This window comes from Loxodonta africana, chromosome 20 (genome assembly GCF_030014295.1).
Source record: "Loxodonta africana isolate mLoxAfr1 chromosome 20, mLoxAfr1.hap2, whole genome shotgun sequence".
Taxonomy (NCBI): Eukaryota; Metazoa; Chordata; class Mammalia; order Proboscidea; family Elephantidae; genus Loxodonta; species Loxodonta africana.
In genome coordinates this window covers 40,259,223-40,284,309 of record NC_087361.1, presented here as the reverse complement: position 1 = coordinate 40,284,309, position 25,087 = coordinate 40,259,223, and the positions used below count along the sequence as shown (strand labels likewise).

Below are 25,087 nucleotides of genomic sequence, written 5' to 3'. Positions count from 1 at the left end.
CTGCTGACCTCTTGGTTAGCAGCTCTAGCACTTAACCACTACAACACTAGGGTTTCCAGAATAATAATACAAAAAATGGGGAAAGGGTATGAACAGTCAACAAAAAAGATAATACAAATGGTTCTTAAACATGTGAAAAGATGCTCAACTGCAACACAGAAAGAGACACAGAACTTTAAATCAGGTGATAATTTTCTCATCTGAGAGAGAAAGATCAAAGAGTCAGCTCAGCATATCGGTGAGGATTTGGGGAATAAACACTCTCATCCATTGGGAGCATCAGCACTGCAATACTTATGAAAGTGTTTTAATAATAACTATCAAAATTCAAATGCGCATATTCTTTACTCAGCAAATTGCCTTCTAGAAATTTACCTTAAGGGATATTTACACACATGCAAAATGATGTATATACAAATATACCGATTGTAATTTTACTAGTTATACCAAAAGAATGGGATCAATGTAAATGTCTATCATTTACATTGGAGACCAGTGAAATAAATTGTAGTGTGTTATTTTAATGTATAGTATGTTATTTTGAAAAAGTATATATATGTAAGTATGTATATGCAGGTATAAGCATAGGTTGTGACAGTGGAGGGACAGATATGAAAATCTAAAGTTAGGCTAGGATTAGGATTCTTTAAGCTGGAAGCTGTCCAGGAAAGTTTTTCAGCAAGAGAGTGAATACAGTATTTTAGCAAAGTAATCTGGAAGTGAGTTTGAGACCAGGGAATTAACTCTCGTCTATGTGAACATAGGTAATTGATAGAGGCAAAGAGTCACCTATTTGCTCCCATAATTGGGTAGAATCCTATTTCTTTCTAAATGGGTCCATTGTCTCTTCATATCTTAATGAGGCTAGGTGCTTCCACTATAAACGGTACAGACTTCACACACGGTAAGCTATTAACTGTTGTGGCTATTATCCCATTTAATTTTATAAGGTAATTCTATCAGTTGTTCCATTTTAAAGTTAAGAAAAACATGCACAAAGAGGTTAAATAACTTGCCCAAGGTCGAAGAGTAAGTAATGGCAAGCCTAACACTGGCATCCAGAGTTTTCTCTCAAACTCGAGTTCTAAATTTTGCCCCAGGATGGAATATGCCTAAAGTCTCACCCATATTTGACTTAGATGATTTAGAGGATGATTTTTTTGGAATTGGAGTTGATCTAAGACTTTTGGGATGATGTGATAGGGTGAATGTGTTTTGCGCGTGGCAAAGACATGAATTTGGGGGTGGCAAAGTCATGGATTGAACTGTGTTCCCCAAAAATGTGCGTTGTAAATCCTAACCCCTATACTTGTGGCTGGAAACCCTGGTTATGTAGTGGTTAAGTGCTTACAGCTGCTAACCAAAAGGTCGGCAGTTTGAATCTACTAGGTGCTCCTTGGAAATCCTGTGGGGCAGTTCTACTCTGTCCAATAGGGTCATTATGAGTTGGAATCGACTCGACAGCAACGTGTACACTTGTGGCTATATTCCTACTAGGGAATGAGGTTTTGTTATGTAATGAGATGGGATCAGAGTAAAGTCAATCTCCTTTGGATTTAAAAGAGATTCAACAAGCAAGTGAAAGAAGCAGAGACAGGGAAGAGAGATGCCAAGCCACATGAAGATAATTGGTCAAGCACTCAACTACTGTCTGGAAGGTTGTGCCTCAGAACCCACCTAGATGTGCCTCAGAAGACAGGCTTGGTGATCTGCTTCTCAAAAGTCACAGCCTTGAAAACCCTATGGAGCAACTCTGCTCTGCACATGTGGGGTTACCATGAGTTGGAATCAACTTGATGGCAACTAACAACAACAAGGGCTATCACATTAAGGTGTACGTTGTGGGTATGGTGAAAATAAGCCATAGTGAAATGGAATGGACCATGAGTGGCCTTTTTTATCATGTTGAGATGATCTGTTTTTAGTATGACCACATTTACACTTAAAGACAACCAAACCACTCAGACTAGGGAGAATAACTTAGGGAACCACAAGCCAAGATCATGATGGTTTCTAGTAGTTTGCTGGTGGTTTACATCAGGCTTTACCTCTATAATTTCCTGAATTTAAGTTTCTCTTGCCTCCCCATTTTCCATTACAGACTTAGAATTTTCACGATCAACAGTGAAATAAGAAACAAACTGAGCAAGGGCCTAATTCTTGTTTGGATAACTATGATCAAGGAGAACTTGACAGCTTCTTTTTCTGATGTTAATTTAGGGCAACTACTTTCTTTTGTACTAATATTTAACAAATTCAAAACAATCACCTATGTAACAAAACAACAAAGCACATGTGATTTCTACTTCAGGAACACCAGCAAAAAATCTTGACTCAGTTTCTAGGTCTGGCTTCTTGATCTTTCCTGCATTTAGAAATTACATTTGATTCTGCCTTAGACTTTAAAACTAGACGATTTTTATTTAATAACAAATTACTTTGTATATATTTTGCCATTTGGTATTTAATTAAACAGAAATAAGGTCTGGCCTTTAGAGCTGCAAGGTTAAAATATGGTCTAAGTTAAAGGTATTAAATTATACTCAGCAATTTCACTTAGCATATTTTATTACAATCTCAGTTCTTTGAAAATTTGTGTATCATTACCAACATCCCAACTACCAGGGAGAAATACAAAGATTATATCAATTTTATCTGTAAACCTTCCAGCATCCCCTGTGAAGTAGATCTTTTCATCCCAATTTTAAGCACTGGAAACTGAAGCTAAATAAAGCACCTAGTAATAACTGGTATTCTAACACATCTAACTCCAAAGCTTGTAAGGTTCAAGTCCGTTCAGAGGCACCTTGAAAGGATTGATGATCTGGTTCCGCAAGATCGCAGCCATCGAAAACTCTGTGGAACACAGTTCTACTCTGACACACAGAGTGTTGCCATAAGTCAGAATCAATTTGACACACCTGGTTTGTGTCTGTGTGCATAAACCAGTGGTTCTCAACCAGGCATGATTTTGCACTCCACTCTCACCCCCAGCGACATTTGGTAATGTTTGGAGACATTTTTGGTTGTCACACCTGGGAGGGTGGGAAGTGCTAGTAGCATCTAGTGGACAGAGGTCAGGAATGCCACTAATCATCCTACAATGCACAGGATGGTCCCACACAACAGAGAATTATCTGGCCCAAAATATTAATAGCACTGAAACTGAGAGACCTTGGTATGAAGAAAATATTCCTCAAAACGTCTTCTTACAGAAACACTACTTACTACCCCATCCTTATTCTTCCTGGTGTCTTAGTTATCTATAGCGCTGCTATACTAGAAATACCACAAGTGGGTGGCTTCAACAAACAGAAACTTATATTCTCACAGTTTAGCAGGCTAGAAGTTTAATTCAGGGTGCGAGCTCTAGGGGAAGGATTTCTCTGTCAGCTCTGGGGGAAGGCCCTTGGTCCTTGGGTCCTTGGTGGTCTTCTTGTGATGTGGCATATCTTTCCCCATCTTTCTGCTTCCTGCTCTCTGCCTAATCAGCTTGGTTTATATCTCAAAGGTATAGGTTTAAGACACACCTTACACTGATACGGCCTCATTAACATAATAAAAAAACCTATTCCCAAATGGGATTACATCCACAGGTATAGGGGGGTAAAGAATTACAACAGATATTTTGGGGGGGACACAATTCAATCCACAACACCTGAAATAACATTTAGAAGTCAATGAAAATAGCTTTACGCCATAAGTAGATGTGTATGTACTTAATACATATAGGTACGTATCTGAAAATCTTGGGTTTACAACTGTAAATTCTGAAATAATCACAGAACTTTGAGGATTTCACCCCCAAATAATATATCCTGTCATATAAATGCACAGAGTAGGGAAATACACCTCTCTCTCTCTCAAGGAGCCCTGATGGTGCAGTGGTTAAAGCATTCTGCTGCAAACCAAAAGGTCTACAGTTCAAATCCACCAGCCACTCCGAGGGAGAAAGATGTGGCGGTCTGCTTCTGTAAAGATTTACAGCCTTGGAAACCCTATGGGGCAGCTCTACTCTGACCTATAAGGTCGCTATGAGTCAGCAGTGGGTTTGGGTTGGTACTGGTGTGTGTACGTATATATATGTATGCACGTACGTATGTATGATATATGTATGTTTGGCACGTTCTCACTGATGTGTGACTGTCATACTTTTTATTGTTTATCAGAGTATGCAAGGGGTGGGGGAGGAAACCCTGACTCAGGAGAGCAGAGAGGAATAGCACATTCAAAGTTCAGTAAACATTTAAAAAAGGCACAATGAAGCCACACCACACTCTAAGTTGCAAGGCAGAAAACTGCTTTCTTGATTTTATTTCCAAAGTACACAAGGTCACAAAACTAGAGCAAGTTTTTGCTTTTTTAAACAAATTTTGTTGTTACAAATTTCAAAATCTGCACCATTGAATATTTAAAGCCAGAAACTTCAAATACAAAAGTTTGAAACTGACACTACCAACTCTCTACTTGGCATACGTGATGTGTCAAAATATTTTTCTTCTCAATAGTACAAGTGTATTTATCGCTGAAATTCAGAGTCAGGGACAAGAATAAGTGAATCAATGAATTCTGGTTCTCTTAACACTTGTGTCATTAAATAAATTAACAGAAAACACAAGGCTCTTCAGTGACTGGAGCTTTAATGTCCATGATCAAAATCAAACCCAACTTATATCCACCATACTTTAAATGATAAAAATAGGGTTTTGGAAACGTGATTTTAATCAATAATAAGTGGCGAGATGAAGCAACTATTTGGTGGCGTTACCATCCACAAAATAAATGATCAGTCTTGCCTGAGGAGGCATAAGCACAATCACAATTCACACATTTATTTTCTTTCCCTGCTTCTCCAACATTTATAAACCAAGTCCTGCTCAGTTAGGGACTAAAATTAGTGTCAAAATAGGCAAACAGGTAAGAAATTCTATTGCAGCATGTGTTGTCTTTATTCCAAGAGTAGCCAAAGGTATTTGAAATAGTAAAACTTGCCCAGAATATTTATACCACTAAACACAGAAACATGATATATATATACATGTACATATAATATATACATATGTCACGACCCACTAGAAAAGTTAAAACTGTGCCAACATTTTCTACAAACTACTCCTCATGAGACACACCGAAGCATTAACCACATAAAATATGAACTTTCTCTGTTCACACTGCAATAAGGCATCTGAGAGCCCTAAACACTGTTGAGATGAAAATAAGAAAAAACTTTTAACATTCATATAACTTCAAATATACATGCCACACACACACACACACACAAAGACACTAAGAATAGTTCTTTTAAGAAGCCATACATTACAGAATTCCATATCCAGCTTCATGCAATTGGCCCTTTTTATGTTTACTCAAAATGTTTACTTGCCCCTTGAACTAATACTCCAAATTTCCATGACTCAGTCTTTGATTAAACATTTGGTGAACTGAGGAACGGTGAAAGCAACATATAAACTGAGGCAAATAATTAGTTAGAAGTCAGATATTTCTTCATATCCATAATCTATATGAGTAAGAGTTTCAGTCTCCTCAATTAACATCCCCCAAGACACACTCAGGCTGTATTTCCCCTGAAAAATGCCATGGCAGACAGTCAAAAGCAGTTATAATTTCCAGAATAATTGGTTAGTGTGATCAAAGAGATCCCCCCCCTCCTTTTTTTTTTTAACTGGGGAAAGTTGGTAAGATTGCAGAGGGGGAAAAAAAAAAAAACCTGTAAGCTACTTCATATTCAAGATGCAGAACCACATACTCCACGGTATTATTTCTTTTAGAGTTACTCCGTGTAACGTACAAACAGAGTTTTGGGTTGCTTAGGTGTAGAGTGGCCCTCAACGGCTCTGCTCTGAAGATGCAGCGTCGTCCTTGACCGATGTTTTTGTCTCTCTATAGAAATGCTTGTACAGCAATTTTTTTTTGAGTAAACTACTGATGATTAGTAACAATTCCGTAACAAATATTTGATCTCTAGTTCAGTTGAAATTATCAGTGAGGATTATTTGGGAAGTTATTAGTGATACTATCTGGCCTTTGGATCACCTGAAATTTAAAGGAAAGCAGCTGGAGACACATGCCTGAAACTCAATTCTGTCCTGTCAGCTTAACCACACGTAACAGGTCTTCCTCAGGGTACTAGCTCATTTCTCAGACTGCAGTTGGTATGGATCTATCTACACAGAAAACTTTTCTGAAAGAGATACTGATTTACTTAGAGCCAAATTCTAGATAAATAGGAAGACTAGGGGAAAGAAGGGTCTCACACATGTCCACCTTTTGGAGTAGTCTCTACTTATAAACTAAACCTGTTGCCATCGGGTCAACCCAACTCTAGCGACCTTACAGGACAGAGTAGAACTGCCCCACAGGGTTTCCCAGGAGGGGCTGGTGGATCTGAACTGCCAGCCTTTTAGTTAGCAGCCGAGCTCTTAAGCACTGTGCCACCAGGGCTCCAATTTCTACTTATAGTGATAGCTTAATCTTCATTACATGACAATCAGGAATAGAAAGGACCAACTTTATATTAAAATTTGTGTTCTGCTACATATTTATTCTTATAGTATCTTATAAATACATTGTATTCATATAAAAAAGTCCAGCCATCTGGCATTCAAAAATAGTTACTATTATAAAATCAGAAGCCATGAACACAGTCAAAGAATGCTGGGGGCGTTGACATTTTGAAATCCTTATGAGTAACACATTTAACTGCATCCAAAAAGAACAGAGAAGAAGGGGCAAGATTCAAAGGGAGAGGACAGGTGTCACAGTGACGCATTTTTGGAAGCAGTACCTTCACCTCTAAGCACCTTTCAGGTGATAGCTAGCTCATAGGCACCAGAAATTCATAATAAAAATTACATTACCCAAAAGGCACAGATGAAAAGTTTAACACAGGTATAAAAGTAACTGTATGTAAGGTTAAAAACCTATTTTAAAAATGCTTCCAAACATGTAAAACTATACACTAATCCATTACAGACATTCAGCTTAAGTTACCATTAAAAAGTGTACACAATATTCTGCTTAATTGTAATTTCATGCCAACATTAATTTATAATGCAGCATTTACCACCACAGCACCCAAAGAGGTTAACAGAAACCAACTCCCTACTAAAATCTAGGGAAAAGGTTTTACAGCTAATGAAATTTATTGCAGACCTTAGTATTTACTATAGAGAAACTGTTGGCTCACTCCACTATATCCACGCTCCCTCACAATCTGAAGGGAAACACAATGGGTTCACTTTCTTCTACTAAAACAATATTTAACACATTTGGCAGGTAGTATCCTTTTGCGCCTTTTTTCTTTTTTTTTCAAAGGATAAATCACTTTCACAAAACTACGGCTCACACTTTTTCAAAGCTCAACGTGATTTTCTGGAACTACACAAAGACATGTTGGCCATACAATAGTAACTGTACATCCTCCCAGAACTGACGGAGGAGACTTACTCTCTCACAATGTATTTGATCATTCTGCGTCTATAAGGAAAATATCCTCCAGGAACTGTGTTCAAGAGGGTAAGGATTATATAATGATTCTTACATATAAAATATACAAGAACGTTAAAAAAAAAAAAAAAAACTGAATGGGGGAAATTTCAAAATTTGGAACCAATAAGTACAGAATTTCAGTCTGTAACTACCAAGTGATAAATGAGTTATAATTTTTTCTTACTAGAAAAATATCAGCTACAGTGGAGAGCCTGTGTTTAGCTGGGAACAGCTGTTCTTTTTAAAGAGTCTAGGTCCATGAGTTCAGTGGATAGGGCAAGCTACAAAATCTTAGTCACTGATCTGGCTAGTCACCGCCATGAATACCGCCATTGGCCTGGAGGCCTTGGATCACTCTCCAACAAAATCCATCCCCACTACTGTACCAATGCTTGTCATCTCTGTGTGCAGCTGACATTTGTTCATCTCTAATGAACCTGATAGATGCTCCTTGACTTTAGCATATAAAAGAGTGTATATGTCTCTAGCCCTGTAGCAGTCTATCGGTTAAATATTGAAATCATTTCATAAACAAGGTTCATGGATGATTAAGTGACTCAGAAGTAAAACCAGTAATTTCTAAAACATGTTGGTGTTTTCTGTTATTAAAAACATTCCAAACACACTTAAGAGTTTTTAAAGAAGCTATAAAATCAAGAACGAACATATATGTCTGTAAGTATTTTTGCCATGAATGTTTCCTTACCAACTGCGGGGGGGGGGGGGGGGCACTAAATGGACCATAAATTAAATGAGAAAGGTATCCAGAAACAAATGGTAGAAATTAGAAAGTACCACTTCCAGATGATTCAAGTATCAGCTTGGTGTGCATGTAAGTTCACCAATTTCTCCAGCTATGGTTTCAGATTCAAAGTGCTACATCTTACTTAGGTATTAATATTGTGAAACTTATGAAATCAACCTCTTACATAAAATCTATCTTTTTTGGATGGTTTATTTACCTTTAGTAACTTTAATGCCTTTACGATTTCAATATAACCAAACAAAACTATTCAAAGTAAATGCCTTATGGTTTCTGATTAACTTCTTTTTGGTACCTTTTGAGGCTGGTAATGAAATTTAGAAGAGACCACGTGTTCATTATCTCAAGAGAAGAAGCATGGAGAGAGCACAGATGAACAGTGAGGAGGCTCTATACTATGGAGCCATCCTTGCTCTGGGCTGGGATCATCACAGGCACTGCTCCCATTCTACTGAGATTAGGGCCAGCTACCTTAGTGGGTGGGAGAGTCGGGCTCTGAGGAGCATGTTCAAAGTCTTCACTTGGCACTTGGTTATACTGAGTCTTGGAATAGCCTTCCATGTTGGAAGGAGACATGGATCCCAGGGATGAATGATTGCTGCCGATGTAGCTCCTGGCAGTGGATGTTCGGCTCTTTGGAGGAGGCACATCCTCTCTGGAAAGCAACGTTCCCGATACAGGTTAAAAGAACAAGTTTTTTAAAACCTACAGTTATGTAAGCTACGAATCATGGGTGGGGTGGGGGAAGATCCTCTAGTATATTACTAGTATATACTAAGTACATAAAAAGTATGTGTGTGTGTATTTAGTTACCTGATATCATGATGCACTTCCTTTTCATATTTTTCTTCTCTGCGCTTTTTACGGCAGCAAAAGATAATTAGACCGATGAGCACTAGAGCAAGCAAAATTCCGATAACAGCTCCTGCAATTGTTGCAGCTCTATTTGAAGCTAGAACAGGAGGTTAATAAAAATACAATTAATAGTTAAATAAAACTATATTCATACCGAAGGTAGGATACACACTAATAGGTTGGGAATTATTTAGCCTTTTATGATCTAGGGGGAAAATTCATTAAAAGAACTTTCCTCTGAAATGTATAATCTACATAAAACATAAAAAAAGATGAAACAAGGGTAAACAATTTTAATACTCAAAGCTATCTTGGTTAAAAAAATAAAAAAAAAATTTTTTTTTATTAGCATATAAGAATGTTCTAAGCTGCTCATACTTACAATGGTTAAATATGGTACACGGAAGTTAATATGACAACTCTTATTTTCTTAATTTAATATCACTATGATAATGAAGAAGATTTTGTTAATATAGTATTTTCTCCTTTCCATAAGTTAGAAAAGCTAATAACCGAGCCACAAAATGCTTAGTGCAAAATTAGCATCCCCTTGCCCTGAACAGACACTTGCTGACTGACTCAAAGAAGAGCTCTATAAAGTAACAGAAAGAAACGTTATCACGGCTGACGGAAAGATACTTACGAGGAACGACATCCAGGCGTAGCAGGCACTGGTCAGTGCCCACTCTGTTTTGGACTGTACAACTGTATGTCCCAGAATACTCAGTAGAGGCATTTTTTACAGATATAACAGGTGAAGTCATTTCTACGGTGAGAAGGGGAGGGAAAAGAAGTGCAAAATTCATTTTTACAGTACAGGCAGTAACCAGGTTACAAATGTCTGACTTAAGGACAACTCATACTTAAGAACGGACTGCTATCAAGCCTATTATATTAAAAATTTGAGTTAAATACAAGGTTCTGTAATGACAAATGTGCATACTACTTCCTGGCCCTCATGAAAACACTGTGGCGCGGTTTGGAAGTGTTTCTCAGGTGTTCTATACGCATGTGGGGCCCTGATGGCACAGTGGTTAAACGTTAAGACTGCCAACCGAAAGGCTGGTAATCCAAATCCACCAGCCGATCCTTGGAAACCCTATGGGGGACAGTTCTAAGACAAACATACGGACTAACATTTGACTAAATGACGCTAAATAAGAACCGTATGTACCTGTTCCAACTTACCTACAAGTTTGATTTAAAGACAGGCTTAGAAACGGATCTCGTCTGTAATCCACAGACTGTCTGTACTATTTCAACTCTTAGCTCTGAGATTTTAGTTTAAAGCACAACAGACTAAAACTGGGCTGCACAAACAGTTCAGCAAGCCACATGCATGCCCTGGAATGAAGCAATCATGCCTCCAGTTCACTTGTATCAAGGTAAAAGAAACCACGATTCCTTTAGCCAGGCACAGAGATCCTCAGCTGATTCAGAGGAGCTGGTCCTACACATAAACCCACTTCTGCCACCATCTGATTTATAAGAAGTGCCCCATGCCATAAAGGCTCTTGGTGCAGCAAAAAGATTTGCAAAAACTTACCATGTGGAAGAAACATACAAGACAAAGTCAGAAGGGATCTCAGATCACCTAGTTTGGCCTCTTGGTTTGAAAAACGAAACAGAAGCCAAGTCCTACTTAAGACCAGGGTGGGGAGGAGGGAAGCAGGGTAAGTCATGTTCAAGTGTTGCATTCCTTTAAGTTAGTAATTGGCTTTAACTACCAGGTCAATTAACACACCATGGGTAAATTATTACATCTCCAACACGAACTATTAACAAGGCAAAACAGTCAAGATCCAGTTCTTGCTGTTATAATTTAGCCACTATCAAATTTATGATATGAACATTTCCCATCATTATCATCAATTGAAAAAAAAAATCACAAAGTTAGTAAATATAACATACTAAAAGGTGAAATCATTACAGAAATGTTATTTATTAATTTATACTATATGACATCGAGATGCCATTATAGAACACTGGATCGGTTCCCACAGAACTTTGATGGTTCTGTGTAGAAAAGGGAAGGCATTCAGGAATTAAACACACACGAACACACACCCCCTACTGGATTTAAGTTCAAACCAACGGCACATCTTACAAATTGGATAATCAGCAGTACCTGCTAACCACGACGCGGGCATTTTCTGAGAGTCAGACAGTTTTTGCCATTCATATCGTAATGGAAGTGAACCTTCCTGTGGCTCACATTTTAGTTTAAAGTCATTTCCGATTTCTTCTGATCCATCAATGTAACATCTCGTACCTGAAGGCTTAACTGGGAAAAGGAAAAAAAGAAACTTCATACAAGAAAATGGAATTCACTTTTATAACACTTAAACACAGAGCATGCTGCACAGCCACCAGCTTGTTATCAGTGGATCCTGCATTCAGAATTAACAAAAAGACTGAAAAGCCACAGTAGGTTCTCAACACCAGTTTACTCAGCTTTAACCCACAAAAAACAGGCAAGGAGCTCAGGCAAGCAACAACTGCATTAGGAGTCTGGCAATACAACAGGGGCAGCTCTGCGCTCCTCCGTTCCACAAGGCGCACTTCAAAAGAGCAAGGATGATGCGGGTTGGACCACTTAAGACTCAAGGAAGCTTTCCTCTCCATTCCTTACCTATTCTTTTACTCCGTGCTTGACATGTAGCCCTCTGGGAGTATGTGCCAAGTCACATCTCTCTGGGTGCTGCTACCCGTCAATCAGAGAGTTTACAATACATAGTTCTAGTAACAGGGACAATCTGCTTAGTGCAGCAAGGACCAATTAACATTCCACAATCACATTCACTCTATACTTTCCAGAAAGCAATGTTATAAAGAGGTAAATTTGAGGTTATGTCCCAGGTCTTCCTGGGTAAAAGTTTAAAGCAGCTGCTAAACTTACTTACTTCCTGCAATTCACCCAACCCGCACCCTGGATTAACACCTGTCATCTCATACTCTTCTGAAACTTCATGAAGGCAGAACATACATACAATAAAATCGTATCTTAATCTGCAGGCTGATCACTTCTGACAAGCACTACCCAATCATCTTCCAAGAAAGTTTCCTCATGCTTGGTACAGTCCATCTCCCTCCCCAACTCTAGCCAATCAGCCACTGCTCGGATTCCTACCCCTATAGATTAGTTCTGCATCTTCTAGGCTCATATAAATGGAGTAAGACAGCATATACTTTTTGGTCTTCTACTCTTCCTTTAGTCAACATGTTTCTGAGATTGATCCATGTTGCTGCATACACCAGTAGTTCGTTCACTTTAATTGCTGAGTAGTATTCCAATGAATGATGACGGCATAAATTTCCTTATCTGTGTCCTTTTTTTTTTTTTTTTTATGTACTTGTTGATGAACACTTTTTCCAGTCTGGCGGCTATTGCTAAAGCCTAATCAGCTAAACCCACCCTGAGTAAGCACGTAGTCTGTCAACATCAGACTGATGAGTCAGGATGGCACTCTAGAGGAAGCGCGGGATGCCACTGGACAAGAGAGGAGGGACTTGGAAGGATTCTGAAGAGTGTCTAAGGGAAGTGGGTATCTGTTCTGAAGCAGATGCTGTTTCTGGGGTGGGATTAGGAGAAGTGGGGATTAAACAGGGACTGGGTTCTGTCAGGCGGTGAGGGTGGTTCAGCAACTGTACTCCCAGTAAAGGATGAGTAGAGCTAAACAGGTCTGGGGACGACACTGGGAAGACAGCAGTAGTCTGCATCTTACAGCTACAACTTCGGGATCCTTGGTGGCGCAGTGGTCAAAAGCTCCACTGGTAACCAAAAACTCGGCAGTTCTAACCTACCAGCTGCTTCTTGGCAACCCAACAGGGCAGTTCTACTCTGCCCTATAGAGTCACTATGAGTCAGAATCGACTTGATAGCAATGGGGTTGGTTTTGGTTTTTTTTCTACAACCTTGGGAGAAACTGTTTCTTACAAACTCTGCAGCTGGCTTTATCTGCCTGTGTCTTCCCAGTGTAATAAATATCAGGACTGCTTTTCCTTTTTAATTTGAGCTGATTTTCACCTTTCAGTCTTGTATGAGTTTTTATTCTTCCACTATTATGAATAAACGTGAAGATGTATTTATAGTTTTCTACTATTGGGAACAATGCTGTTTGGCCATCCATGAACCCATAGGCCTACCTTTTCCTTTCTTTTGGGAATTGCGGGGTTATATGGTTAGTGTATGTTTATAGGAGACTGCTAAACTGTTTTCCAAAGTTGGCCAACAGGATTTGTCCTGTCCGGTGGGGTATCTTCAGCTAAGTTTGATTGTATGTCTGCCCTTCACCTGTTGCTACTTCTACTTTTAATAGGGACCAGCAATGCTTTTAACGGCTTTGCTGAGCTTTCTAAGCAAATTTGTTTGTTTTTAGATTGACAGTTGCCATGGAGATTACATCAGTTGGACTTTCACACTAATTTTGCAAATTACTTCATCTTATGAGCTTTTACTGAAATAAGCCTTGTTCGCCTTCGAACTACCCACAAATCCTTTTGTATGCTAGCAGTAAAGGAGGTATTAAGACAATGCTCTGTACATCAAAAACCTATTGGTAATATCCTATTCTAACCCTAAAATTTCCCTTTCCCATATACCAAGCATATCCAATATGGCAGTTACTAAAAGCCACTGTTCAGAATTCCAGGGCCACCTTGAGTCTGGGATCTCAACATACTGCAGCCACAAAAAAACAAGATTTTGTCACCACTGGTTTCCCGGTGTCACTTTGGAGTAGCCCACGTGCTTTCCGCTGGGAAGAGAAAATACAATACTTTTAAATGCCCAACCCCAACGATTCCATCACTAGGAAGAGTAACTCTTAATCCATGGTAGTCCTCCTGGAATGGTAGAGGAAGAAAGATAAAAACCACAAAGGAAAAACAAAGCCTTGTCTCCTACACGTTTTGTTGGCCTGGGCTTTCAGGATAGCTGGCCATTATCCTCAGAACATTTAACTCCGCGAGCATGAGCACAGCCAATAGTCCTTCCCAGGTAAGGGTACTGGACTGTCCAGTTACACTTGCACCAACTTAGTAATGCTTTGCTCCATGCCTATATTCCATCATCATCCTTCCATGCTAGTGGCCGAATGGGTCTATAGGAAAAGCTCTCTAAACCCCTATACAGGACAGCATGTAGTTTTATCTTGATGTCATCCTTCTAAGAATGTCATTTCTGCATGCTTCAAAATATCCCAACTCCAGGAGAGATCCATCAATAGATGCTAAATTCAGGAGGCAAAAGCATGAGGCGAAATAGGATATTTTCATGGTGTCAAACTATCTCCCCTAAGATATTTTTTAATTACAGAAGGAAAAATAATAACTTTATGGTGGAGAAGCCCATCTGATAAAACTTAAACCAAGTGATCATGATTAACAACAAGATATACTGATATCCCATGCCCCTTGACATAACTGAAGGAGACTAAGGAGACATAAATGTATTGTGGAAAACCATGAAATTCAAATTAGGTCTGTAATTTAGTTAATAGTATTGTTTTGTTAGGTCCCCTCGAGTTGGTTCCGACTCAGCGATCCTACGTACAACAGAACGAAACACCAATGTACCAATGTTTGTTTTGATAATTGTGCTCTGAAAACGGATGATGAGTATACAGGAACTCCCTGCTATTTTTGCAACTTTTAAATAAATCTAAAATTATTTCAAAACAGAAAGTGGGGGTAAAAATGCCCTGCCTCCAGGGGTTTGGGGACCATGGTTTCAGGGGACATCTAAGTCAGTTGGCATAATAAAATCTATTAAGAAAACATTCTGCATCCCACTTTGGAGAGAGGCGTCTGGGGTCTTAAACGCTAGCAAGCAGCCATCTAAGTTTAAGATACATCAATTGGTCTCAACCCACCTGGATCAAAGGAGAAAAAAGAACACCAAAGATACAAGGTAATTACGAGCCCAAGAGACAGAAAGGGCCACATAAACCAGAAACTGTATCAGCCTGAGACCAGAAGAACTAGATGGTGCCCAGCTACAACTGATGACTGCCCTGACAGGGAGCACAACAGAGAAGCCCTGAGGGAGCAGGAGAGCAGTGGGATGCAGACCCCAAATTCTTGTAAAAAGACCAGACTTAATGATCTGACTGAGACTAGAAGGACCCCAGTAGTCATGGCCCCCAGGCCTTCTGTTTGCCCAGGACGGGAACCATTACCGAAGCCAACTCTTCAGACAGGTATTGGACTGGACAATGGGTTGGAGAGGGATGCTGATGAGGAGTGAGCTTCCTGGATCAGATGGACACTTGAGACTATGTTGGCATCTCCTCCCTGAAGGGGCAATGAGAGGGTAGAGCGGGTTAGAAGCTGGTGAAATGGACAGGAAAAACGAGAGTGAAGGGAAGGAGCGGGCCGTCTCATTAGGGGGAGAGCAACTGGGAGTATGTAGCAAGGTGTATAAGTTTCTGCGTGAGAGACTGACTTGATCTGTAAACTTTCCCTTAAAGCACAATTAAAAAAAAATGCCCTGCCCCATAGCAATGGCTTGCAGATGCCATAGGACCTTTAGGGCTAGAGTTGACTGCGTTGTCACACATGCTGTTGTTGCCAATGTGTTCTGGTAGCATGGATGCAGTCTGAGTGCACTACATATGTCCAGGAAACCATTTTAATTGTGCATGCTCTACTCTTTCAGAACAAGTCAGTCTGTTTAAAGCAAAAGGTCTTAAGAGAGATTGTGATATGTGGCCACCATATTAACCCTCAATCAGTTCCTTCTGTTATCATCACCTCCCTTTAGCTTCTACAGCATCTTCGTGCTGTTTTGATTCTAAAAGAGTAGGACAGGCTCTGGCCTATGGGGAAGCTACAGCAACACATTCATACAACTGACTGAGAGACACGTTGGGTTCATGGCCACACAGATCACAGGGGCTCAGTGGTGAACTATCATTATCCTATGGACACCACAGTAGCATCTCCCTCAGATTTTCTACAAAAGAAAGTATTCAACAGAGCAACTAACAGTGAATCAAATGAAAACTCCAATGAACCATGATTCAGTCAGATCACTAGAAGGCATTTCATCTTATCTTTCCTCCAGATTACCCAGGCAGGATTTTCAGGCAATGCTAACAGATAAGCTTGATTTTCACTGCCAAGAGAAAACAAAAGTGGCTTTCTACCAGGAGTGGCAGGATTCCTCTGAGAAGATGGAAGAGCAAGCTAGAGAGGTTCTTTGCTGGCTCTGAGGCAGCCTCGAGGGATCAAAGTATATCAGTCACCCATTATCATTAGGGGCAAGAGTCTCTGGGTGATGAAAATGGTCAAGAGCTCGGCTACTAACTGAAAGGCTGGTAGTTTGAATCTACCCGGAGGCACCTGAGAACAAAGGCCTGGCAATCTACTTCAGAAAGGTCACAGCCACTGAAAGCCCTATGGGACACAGTTCTACTACTTTGACACACATGGAATTGCCATGTGTCGGAACTGGCTGAATGGCATCTGGTTTGGTTTTTTTTATTTCTTAATAGTGGGGGCAGCTAACAACAACGAATATTTCCTGGCTCCTTTCTCTTCAGCAAGACCTTCTTCCTCTTTCCTCTTATCTCAATTTAAACCCCTTCTCCCCTCTTTAGGTTTAATTCATGGTTTGCTTGGCCATGGTAATCTCCTACAGATTTAACAAAAGGAGTTAGCATTAACAAAGCACTTCCATTCCAGGAAATCAGATGTTGGGTTTGTAAGGTTTAATTAGAAGAGCCATTCCTCCCGCTGCTGCTGTGAGAGTGCACTTGGCCGTATTATGTGCAATCAGTATCCAAGACCCCCTTTTTTTTTTTTTAATTTATTGTGCTTTAAGTCAAAGTTTACAAATCAAGCCAGTCTTTCATACAAAAACTTATACACACTTTGCTATGTACTCCTAGCTGCTCTCCCCCTAATGAGACAGCACGCTCCTCCTCTCCACCCTGTATTCCCCGTGTCCATTCAATCAGCTCCTGTCTCCCTCTGCCTTCTTATCTCACCTCCAGACAGGAGCTGCCAAGCCCACCTCGTTTTGGGATACGTGTTGTAATACTTAAAGGCAGAGTCACACTGTCCTGTGCTGCAATGACCTCTTCAGTTGGAACCTGCAAATTTAACCTAGAACCTGGTCCTATGGGATCCAGCAATACACACATACACAAACTGTGCTCGTCCACAGTTCTTCTGGGAATACATGCCAATCACATTCCTTCCAGTGCAGCTGTCCCATCAAAGAGGGGTTCCATGATAAACAACTCTGATGACCAGGTATAATCTGCTTGGTTCATCATGAACCAGCTGAACTTCCACATATACCTTAAGAGTTCTTGGACAGCAGTGTTGAAAGAAAGGGCACTCGGGATCACATTCTCAGGTATCCCTGGGTCTGGGATGAGTTCAGACCACCTCTTAAACTTTTACCTGTTTACACACTTACCACATTCAAGCAGCAATCAAGAAATCAAAAAACCTATTGCATTGGGTAAATCTGCTGCAAATGACCTCTTTAAAGTATTAATAAGAAGTAAAGATATCACTTTGAGGACTAAGGAGTGCCTGACAGTCATGGTAATTTCAATCACTTCATATGTATGCAACGATTGTGAGAATGGTACAGGACCAGGCAGTGTTTTATTCTGTTGTATATGGGGTCACTGTTATTCAGAACCGACTCAATGGTACCTAACAACAATGTCATCATCAAGAGGGACCAATCCCTGGAGAAGGACATCATGCTTGGTAGAGGGTGAGCAAAAAAAAGGAAGACCCTCAATGAGATGGACTGACACAGTGGCTGCAACAATGGGCTCAAGCATAATAACAATTGTGAGGATGGTACAGGACTGGGCAGTGCTTCGTTCTGTTGTACAGAGGGTCGCTATGAGCTGGAAGCAAATCCATGGCACCTAACAATAACACACACTTATAAAAAGAAAGGTTACTCCATGTTTACTCACTATAGACACAGAAAGCTAGGCTTTCCAATGTCATCATATTCCTTTTCCTGGTTCCTTGGCCAGGTTCACTTACTCTCATACCACAGGAAACATTCTGATGCAGTGCCATGTAGGATGGGGTGCCCTGTCCTCCTTTTCTTCCCACCCGTTGATGCTTCCAGTAACCAGAAAACTGCCTCACCAATCAGGATAGCCCCAGAAGTTGTCATTGGGGAGCACACGAATCAGCAATGCTTCTAGTACACATCTGCTCTGATATTCATTCTTTAGAATGCAATGATATTCTAAATGACTCTGGAATCCAACACACTTTTCTACTTTACACTAGTCAGTTATCTACAACAGAAGGAATGAGGTGAAAGTTGATGTGGGGAGGGAGGCCTGCCTTGATTAGTTATTTCTAGGGTATGCTAGGCAATTCCAGCAATCAGCATTTCCTATATAAAGTACGTCCCTGAGTCCCTCCTCAAAACAGGAGACTTTAGGTCAAGAACAGGGTATTTGCTGTCATAGAAAAAAAGAGCTGGATGGCTATGTTTTTCTACATGGTAGCCAATGCATATTTTGTGTAAAGTCACCACAATAAGGTTTTAGAAGTATATTTATAAATTACAACATTTGAGGGTGTCTCAAACTGAAGAAGTTAAGACTGCCTGTGCACATCACCATAGAAACTAGAGGAGGAGAAGGAACTTTTCAGTCTTTGACAGTTCACAAAGCAGCTTATGCTTATCTCCTTCATTATCATATACAGAGCTACAAGACACCCTGTGATCATCTATCTAACCCTCTCACTTTAAGGATACAAAACAGTGATGCTCAGGGAGACTATATGACTTTCTCTGACATCTAATGGCCATATTCCAAGTCAATGTTCCCTTTACCACATTCCATCTCCTAAATACTCCAATTATTCATAATAAAAACCTCATTTATTTGAGGGTAATGAGGGTAAAAGCTTAAAAGAACACATAATAATTCTGAGCTGAATGAGATCTCACGGGTAAATTTAAAGACTATTAAATCTCATTCTCCAAAAAGATAGGCTGAGGCCCAGGGAAATGAAGAGGTTCCGGTTAATTCTGAGACAAAACAAAGTAAGGATCTCCTCTCTGCCTTGGGGTCTTCCCCCCATCATCATATTCCTCCACCTACTTTCAAACTCTTTTGTGAACCTGACAAAGAAACTGATCACTGCTATGTTTCATATCCAAAAAAGCTACTACTTTTATGTTTTATGATATTTGAGGACATTGGAGGTACCTTAAATGTTTAAAATTGTTACTCTAATATGCTGCTACTATAATACTGTTAATACTTAACATTAATACAAATAACTTACCAAGAACTGTCAGCTGAATCTTCTTATTTCCAACACCAGGAGCTTTTTTCACTTTGCACTGATAGGTGCCAATATCTGATAACTGCAGATTTGTTACATTTATCGATGCATCACCAGATTTGAGATCATTACTTGTAAAATGGACTCGTCCTTTCAGATCTTGATAGTAGTCATCATAAATTTTGTCTCCAGAATATAAAATAATCTAAAAGAAAACCAAAATAACATAAGAGAAAAAACCAGCCAACCAAATAAAACCTGTCTCATTAAAGGAATGATAAATATATCACACTATTGTGAGATAAAGAAAAAAACAGAGTAAGAACACAGATTTTTGAAAAGCCTACAATTATCCAAATTACAGAATGAAAAATTAGAAAGGGATCGATGTGATCCTTCAGTCCACTCCCCTTTTAATTGGGGAAACCAAGACCCAACATGAGTAAGAGAGCTATTGAGTAACACTGGACAAAAATTCAGATCTCTTAAATTCTACACACTCTATTTTTCTGGAGTCCCTGGGTGGTGACAATGGTTAATGAGCTTGGCTGCTAACTGAAGGCTGGAGGTTCCAATCCACCTAGAGGTGTCTCAGAAGAACGGAAAATCCCATACAGCACAGCTCTGCTCTGACACACATGGAGTTGCCATGAGTCAGAGCTGACTTGAGGGCAATAGGGTTTTCTAATTTCCAACTGCCTCATAGGCTGCATGTGGTGTGTCAATCAAGTGTATAACATCAACCCTATCCCCAAAAGGCTTATGATAATTTACCTGTGGAATCAAAGACGGAAAATTAAAAAAGACAATATCATTTTTGTCTTAATATTAAACTGGAGCACTTGAGGGTTCTAGACTCTAATAGATGAAAAAAAACTCTTAAGATACATGTACTTAGGTTAACATGATCATCCTAAGACTTTTCTGTAACTAAGAACAAAGATCCTTTCCTAATTCCACTGAGTTCTCTAAGCCACTATTATTGGCACTGATGGAAATACCTGAAGGTAAGAATTGGAGAGGAAATAAAATCTGTGTTAAAACTGACTTGGATGGCAACAGAACAAGTAGAAACAAAAATAATGAGAATGTTCACGCATTGTGAAGAACGTAACCAATGTCACTGAACAACTTCTGTAGTAACTGTCGAACGGGAACCTAAACTGCTGTGTAAACCTTCACCGAAAACACAATAAAGTATTATTTAAAAAAAAAAAAAATGAGTTGGAAGAAAACTGCCAGTAGTTATCTCTAACAACCAACAAAATTAATTTAGCATATAATTTTGCACATTTGCTAATGAGATCCCTTACTCTGGTGCTATGAGACCCAAGGGCCAAAGAGCAGTGGTACCAAGCTCAAATAATAATCAGGAAACATGCCTACATCTGCAAATAGCTTTTTATCTGAGATGTGAATTACGGGCAGTACAATCAGATTAAATGTCTCCCAAGAACACCTTTTCCCATGAGGACAGAGACTTGAGTTCTTCTCTGCATCGCCACCTCCCCCGCCAGGCTGACTACCCCTAATCCACTAAAAGCCTTTCTTGTAAGTGTTTGCATCCAGGGTGCACTCAATACCAGTTTGCTAATAAAGGAAACCCTGGTGGCATAGTGGTTAAGAGCTACAACTGCTAGCCAAAAGGCTGGCAGTTCAAATCTACCAGGTGCTCCTTGGAAACCCTATGAGGCAGTTCTACTCTGTCCTATAGGGTCACTATGAGCTGGAATCCACTCGAAGGCAGCGGGCTTAAGGGAAAAAAGAACAGTTGAAGAGTCTACAGCTGATGTACTCTGCCAACACAGGCCATTACTTTATTTCTTCCACCTTCCTGCTACCCACACTTGTCAACAGCAACACTGAGAACTCCTCAGAGGAGGTTACTATATTTTGTTCTGGATTTAACTACTGAATCTCTGTTGTGAAAAGCCATTAAGTTCAATCTACTGTATTTTCGATTCCTCATGTTTGACTTGACAGCAACGGGTTCAGTTTTTTGGTTTATGTTTGCTAGGCACACACGCTGAGTAGGCTTTTGAGGAGGACCTGACAAACATGTGTTCCCACTGTTAATTATTTTGTAAACCATTATAGTAATTTCCCAAGAAAAACAATGTTATGAACAGTAGTTACAGAAATTAGAAACTATACCTGCCCAAAAGCAAAGACGAGAAGGCAGGAAAACTGGACGAACGGACATGGGGAACTCGGGGTGGCAAGGGGGAAAGTGATGATACATTGTGGGAATTACAATCAATGTCACAAAACAATTTGTGTATAAATTTTTCAATGAGAGGCTAATTTGCACTGTAAACTTTCACCTAAAGCACAATTTAAAAAAAAAAGAAGAAATTAGGAACTGACATTTACCAGGCAATTTTATACGTCTTCATTTATTCCTCTTGACAATCCTACAGGGGTGGGCACTGTCCACGTTTAACATTTAGGATGAGGAAAGCTGTGGCAAATTCACACAGCTAAGATGCAAACCAGATCCATTCAACACGGCACAGTATACAGTGCTAAAATTCTTAACTAACATTTCCATTCACTTTTAAGCTTACAAAATGCTGTGCAAATAAGGTTTCACTGAATTCTCTTAACAACCCTGTGAAGTAGGTATATTTGCTCCTATTCTACACATGAGAAAACTGAGGCTTAGGAAACAAACATGGGAGGCAGTACAGGATAGTGCAAAGGATAACAGAAACACAGGTGTGGGAGACAGAGAGAGCTGGGCTGAAACCCTCAAAGGCATTCGTTAACCAGTGTGTGAAAGCAGGCATATTCCTTTAAGTTCCTGGATCTCTACTTCCTCCTCTTTATGTGTATAATAATTCTTATCTGAGGGTGTTATTTTAAGGCTTAAATAAGGAAATGTAATGTAATAAAAGTACATAAAAACACTGCTCAGCACATTTTTTAAAAACCTGATGCTATACAGTCAGTTCCAACTCATAGGCCCCAGGTGTTATAGAGGAGAACTGAGTTCCGTAGGGTTTTCTTGATCTGTAATCTCTACTGAAGCAGATTGCCAGGCCTTTCTTCCAGAGTGCCTCTGGGTGGGTTTCAACTGCCAACCTTTCAGTTAGTAGCCCAGTAGAAACCATCTGCGCCACCCAGACACATGTTCAGCACATGGTAAGTGCATAATACATGGCAACTCTGCCAACTAAGGAGATGGAATGGTCTTCAGCCCAGTCCTTAAACACACCGCCAGCAAGCTTAAATACATTAAAAAGAGGCCCCCATTAACAGATGATGTAGCTGAAATCCTATGTAAAAATCCTCTTCTGCCTCAATCTTGCCCTCTTTCTTTTGGTCTGATGGTGTTTTAGGTTAGAGGATAGGTTTTTCACCCAGAAGTGGGTACTCAAACCCAGTCCCCAGTTTCATGCTTATCTCACAACTACTGCACATGTCAAGGCTGGGCATGGAAGACTTGGGGCCTCCTTCCATCAGGGACACACTCAAGGTTACGGTGTGGACAGTGCCTCTTGGTTTCTATCTGCGCCTGGTCACAGGGCTTCAATCATGAGATAAACGTGTGAGGCCAGAAGCATTTAGGACCTGTACCCTCTACAGATCTCCCAAGCTTCACCTATCTTAGGCATTGTTGTTAGGTGCTATCAAGTCGGTTCCGACACACAGTGACCCTGTGTACAAGAGAACCAAACACTGCCCAGTCCTGCACCATCCTGACAATCGTTGCTATGTTTGGCCTACTGTTGCAGTCACTGTGTCAATCCATCTTGTTGAGGGTCTTCCTCTTCTTTACTGACCCTCTAATTAACCAAGCATGATGTCCTTGTCCAGGGACTGATCTCTCCTGATAACATGTCCAAAGGTAGGAGCCTATATTCAAGGTGCCAGCACTTCCACAGAGAAAAGAAAGGGGAAGCAAGAGAGAGAGGAAGAGAACAGGGCATCTGGGCTGTTTACAGAGTGAATCCAGCTGCACTTATTCTGCTTAGGCAGCCAGAAGGAAGTTGCTGATATTGAAATCAGGGCAGAGGTATGTCCCTGCAGGGACTGGCCATAGTCATTCATAACTTGGCAAAGAACCTTAATTATTTCCTTCACAAATACATCATAATTCAGCCACTGAATGGAAGAACTTTACATTCAGCTTTTAAATAACCCCTACTTTTATATGAGGGAGCCCTTGTGGCCCTGTGGTCAAAGAGCTCGGCTGTTAATCAAAAGGTTGGCGGTTTGAACCCGCCAGGTGCTTGGCGGGAGAAAGACATGGCAGCCCGCTTCCGTAAAGATTACAGCCTTGGAAACCCTATGGGGCAGTTCTACTCTGTCTCACAGAGTCACTATGAGTTGGAATCAACTCAATGGCAATGGTTTTTTTTTTTTTTCCTTTTACTTTCATATGGACCATAAGTAAAAATAAAATTCTCCCCCAAATGCATGTATTACCATATTCCCCTAAATATTTTCTTTTCCTGTGCTCTACGTAATTAACTTTTTAAATGAACTCTATCAGATCAATATGCACCATTCAAAATCAAATGAAATCTTCTGAAACCACTAAAAGGGAAAGTGTGATATATGTAGCTGAGGTGAGATTATTGAGCAATTTCCCTCCTTTGTGCTATTTTTTGATTTTCCAACTTTTCTACAGTAGACTGTCATTACTTTGCAATCAGCGAAAAGTTCTATAACAATGTTTTGATACTCAATTTTTTAAACTTAAGATTAAATACAAGTTATTTCTATGGTATAAAGACTAAGAAATTCATTGTACAGGATTTCTAACTTGAAATCAGGCTCTGTAATAATATGTAGCTTTGTTACACTTAATGACAGTTTCTAATGGCGACAGAATCCTTGTGTAAAACTTAAAAATCACTTCTAACTTTTAACAAAGTGCAGTTTATGCACGGGCCCCTAACACATCATGCACGTTCCTGCCATGCTATCATGTCTGCTCCATGTTATCCTGCCCTCCATGGCCTGCCTCAAATACATTCCAAATGCAGATTTTCAGAAGCTTAACTCACAAGTTCCTCTTCCTCCTTGAAGTCCAGTGACCTCTTCTTCCTCTGAATCTTAGGTCACTTATTATCTATCTCACTCCATTACATATTCCTCACATTCCACCAGACTGTATGTCTTCCTCACCCAGACTAAAAAATCTGAGAAGTCTGGGGATTTCTTCCCAGGTCCCTGCGCCCACCCAGGTGATCAGCACAACAATGCACATGTAACACAAGCCCCCCAAACATCTGCTGAGTGAGCAAGCCCTTATCCAACTTACCACTTGATCCACCTTCTGATTATCAGCTGGCGATAGCAGCCACTCGATGTCCAATGGTCCCTGGTCTTCTGGACTAAGGGTAAATTTGCATGGCAAATACGCAGTTTCCCCTTTGGCTTTTTCAATCATCTGGTCAGGAGTAGTTATACTTAAACTTCTAGTGAAATCTGGAGAGAGAAACGTGTACATGGACTAAATAAGTATCTGCTATTACTAGTTCCCGGATAGTGCAAATGGCAGTTTGAATCCACCCACAGGTACCTCGGTGATCTGCTTCTGAAAGGTCACAGCCTCGAAAACTCTATGGAGCAACAACAGTAATAGCCAAAAAAGACGTGTGTGGTTACCTAGGTAGGTATGTTTGCATATATGTGTATAAAAAGGCATATGTGAATAAA

General features: G+C 40.0%; 1 protein-coding gene across 2 annotated transcripts in view; it reads right to left on the bottom strand.

Moving 5' to 3' along the window:
• Positions 1–25,087, bottom strand: part of CXADR (CXADR Ig-like cell adhesion molecule) — a 115,882-nt gene that overhangs the window by 21,325 nt on the left and 69,470 nt on the right. The window contains exons 2-7 of one of the 2 annotated variants that reach the window (XM_064273121.1): positions 24,690–24,856; positions 19,418–19,622; positions 11,256–11,411; positions 9,771–9,893; positions 9,086–9,224; positions 8,744–8,927 (exon numbers count right to left, since the gene is read on the bottom strand). In XM_064273121.1, the coding sequence (XP_064129191.1) occupies positions 8,744–8,927; positions 9,086–9,224; positions 9,771–9,893; positions 11,256–11,411; positions 19,418–19,622; positions 24,690–24,818 (936 nt within the window). In that variant the 5' untranslated portion in view covers positions 24,819–24,856. Of the gene's footprint in view, positions 1–7,612; positions 8,928–9,085; positions 9,225–9,770; positions 9,894–11,255; positions 11,412–19,417; positions 19,623–24,689; positions 24,857–25,087 lie in introns of those variants that run through there. The other variant, XM_023548217.2, reaches the window with a different exon arrangement.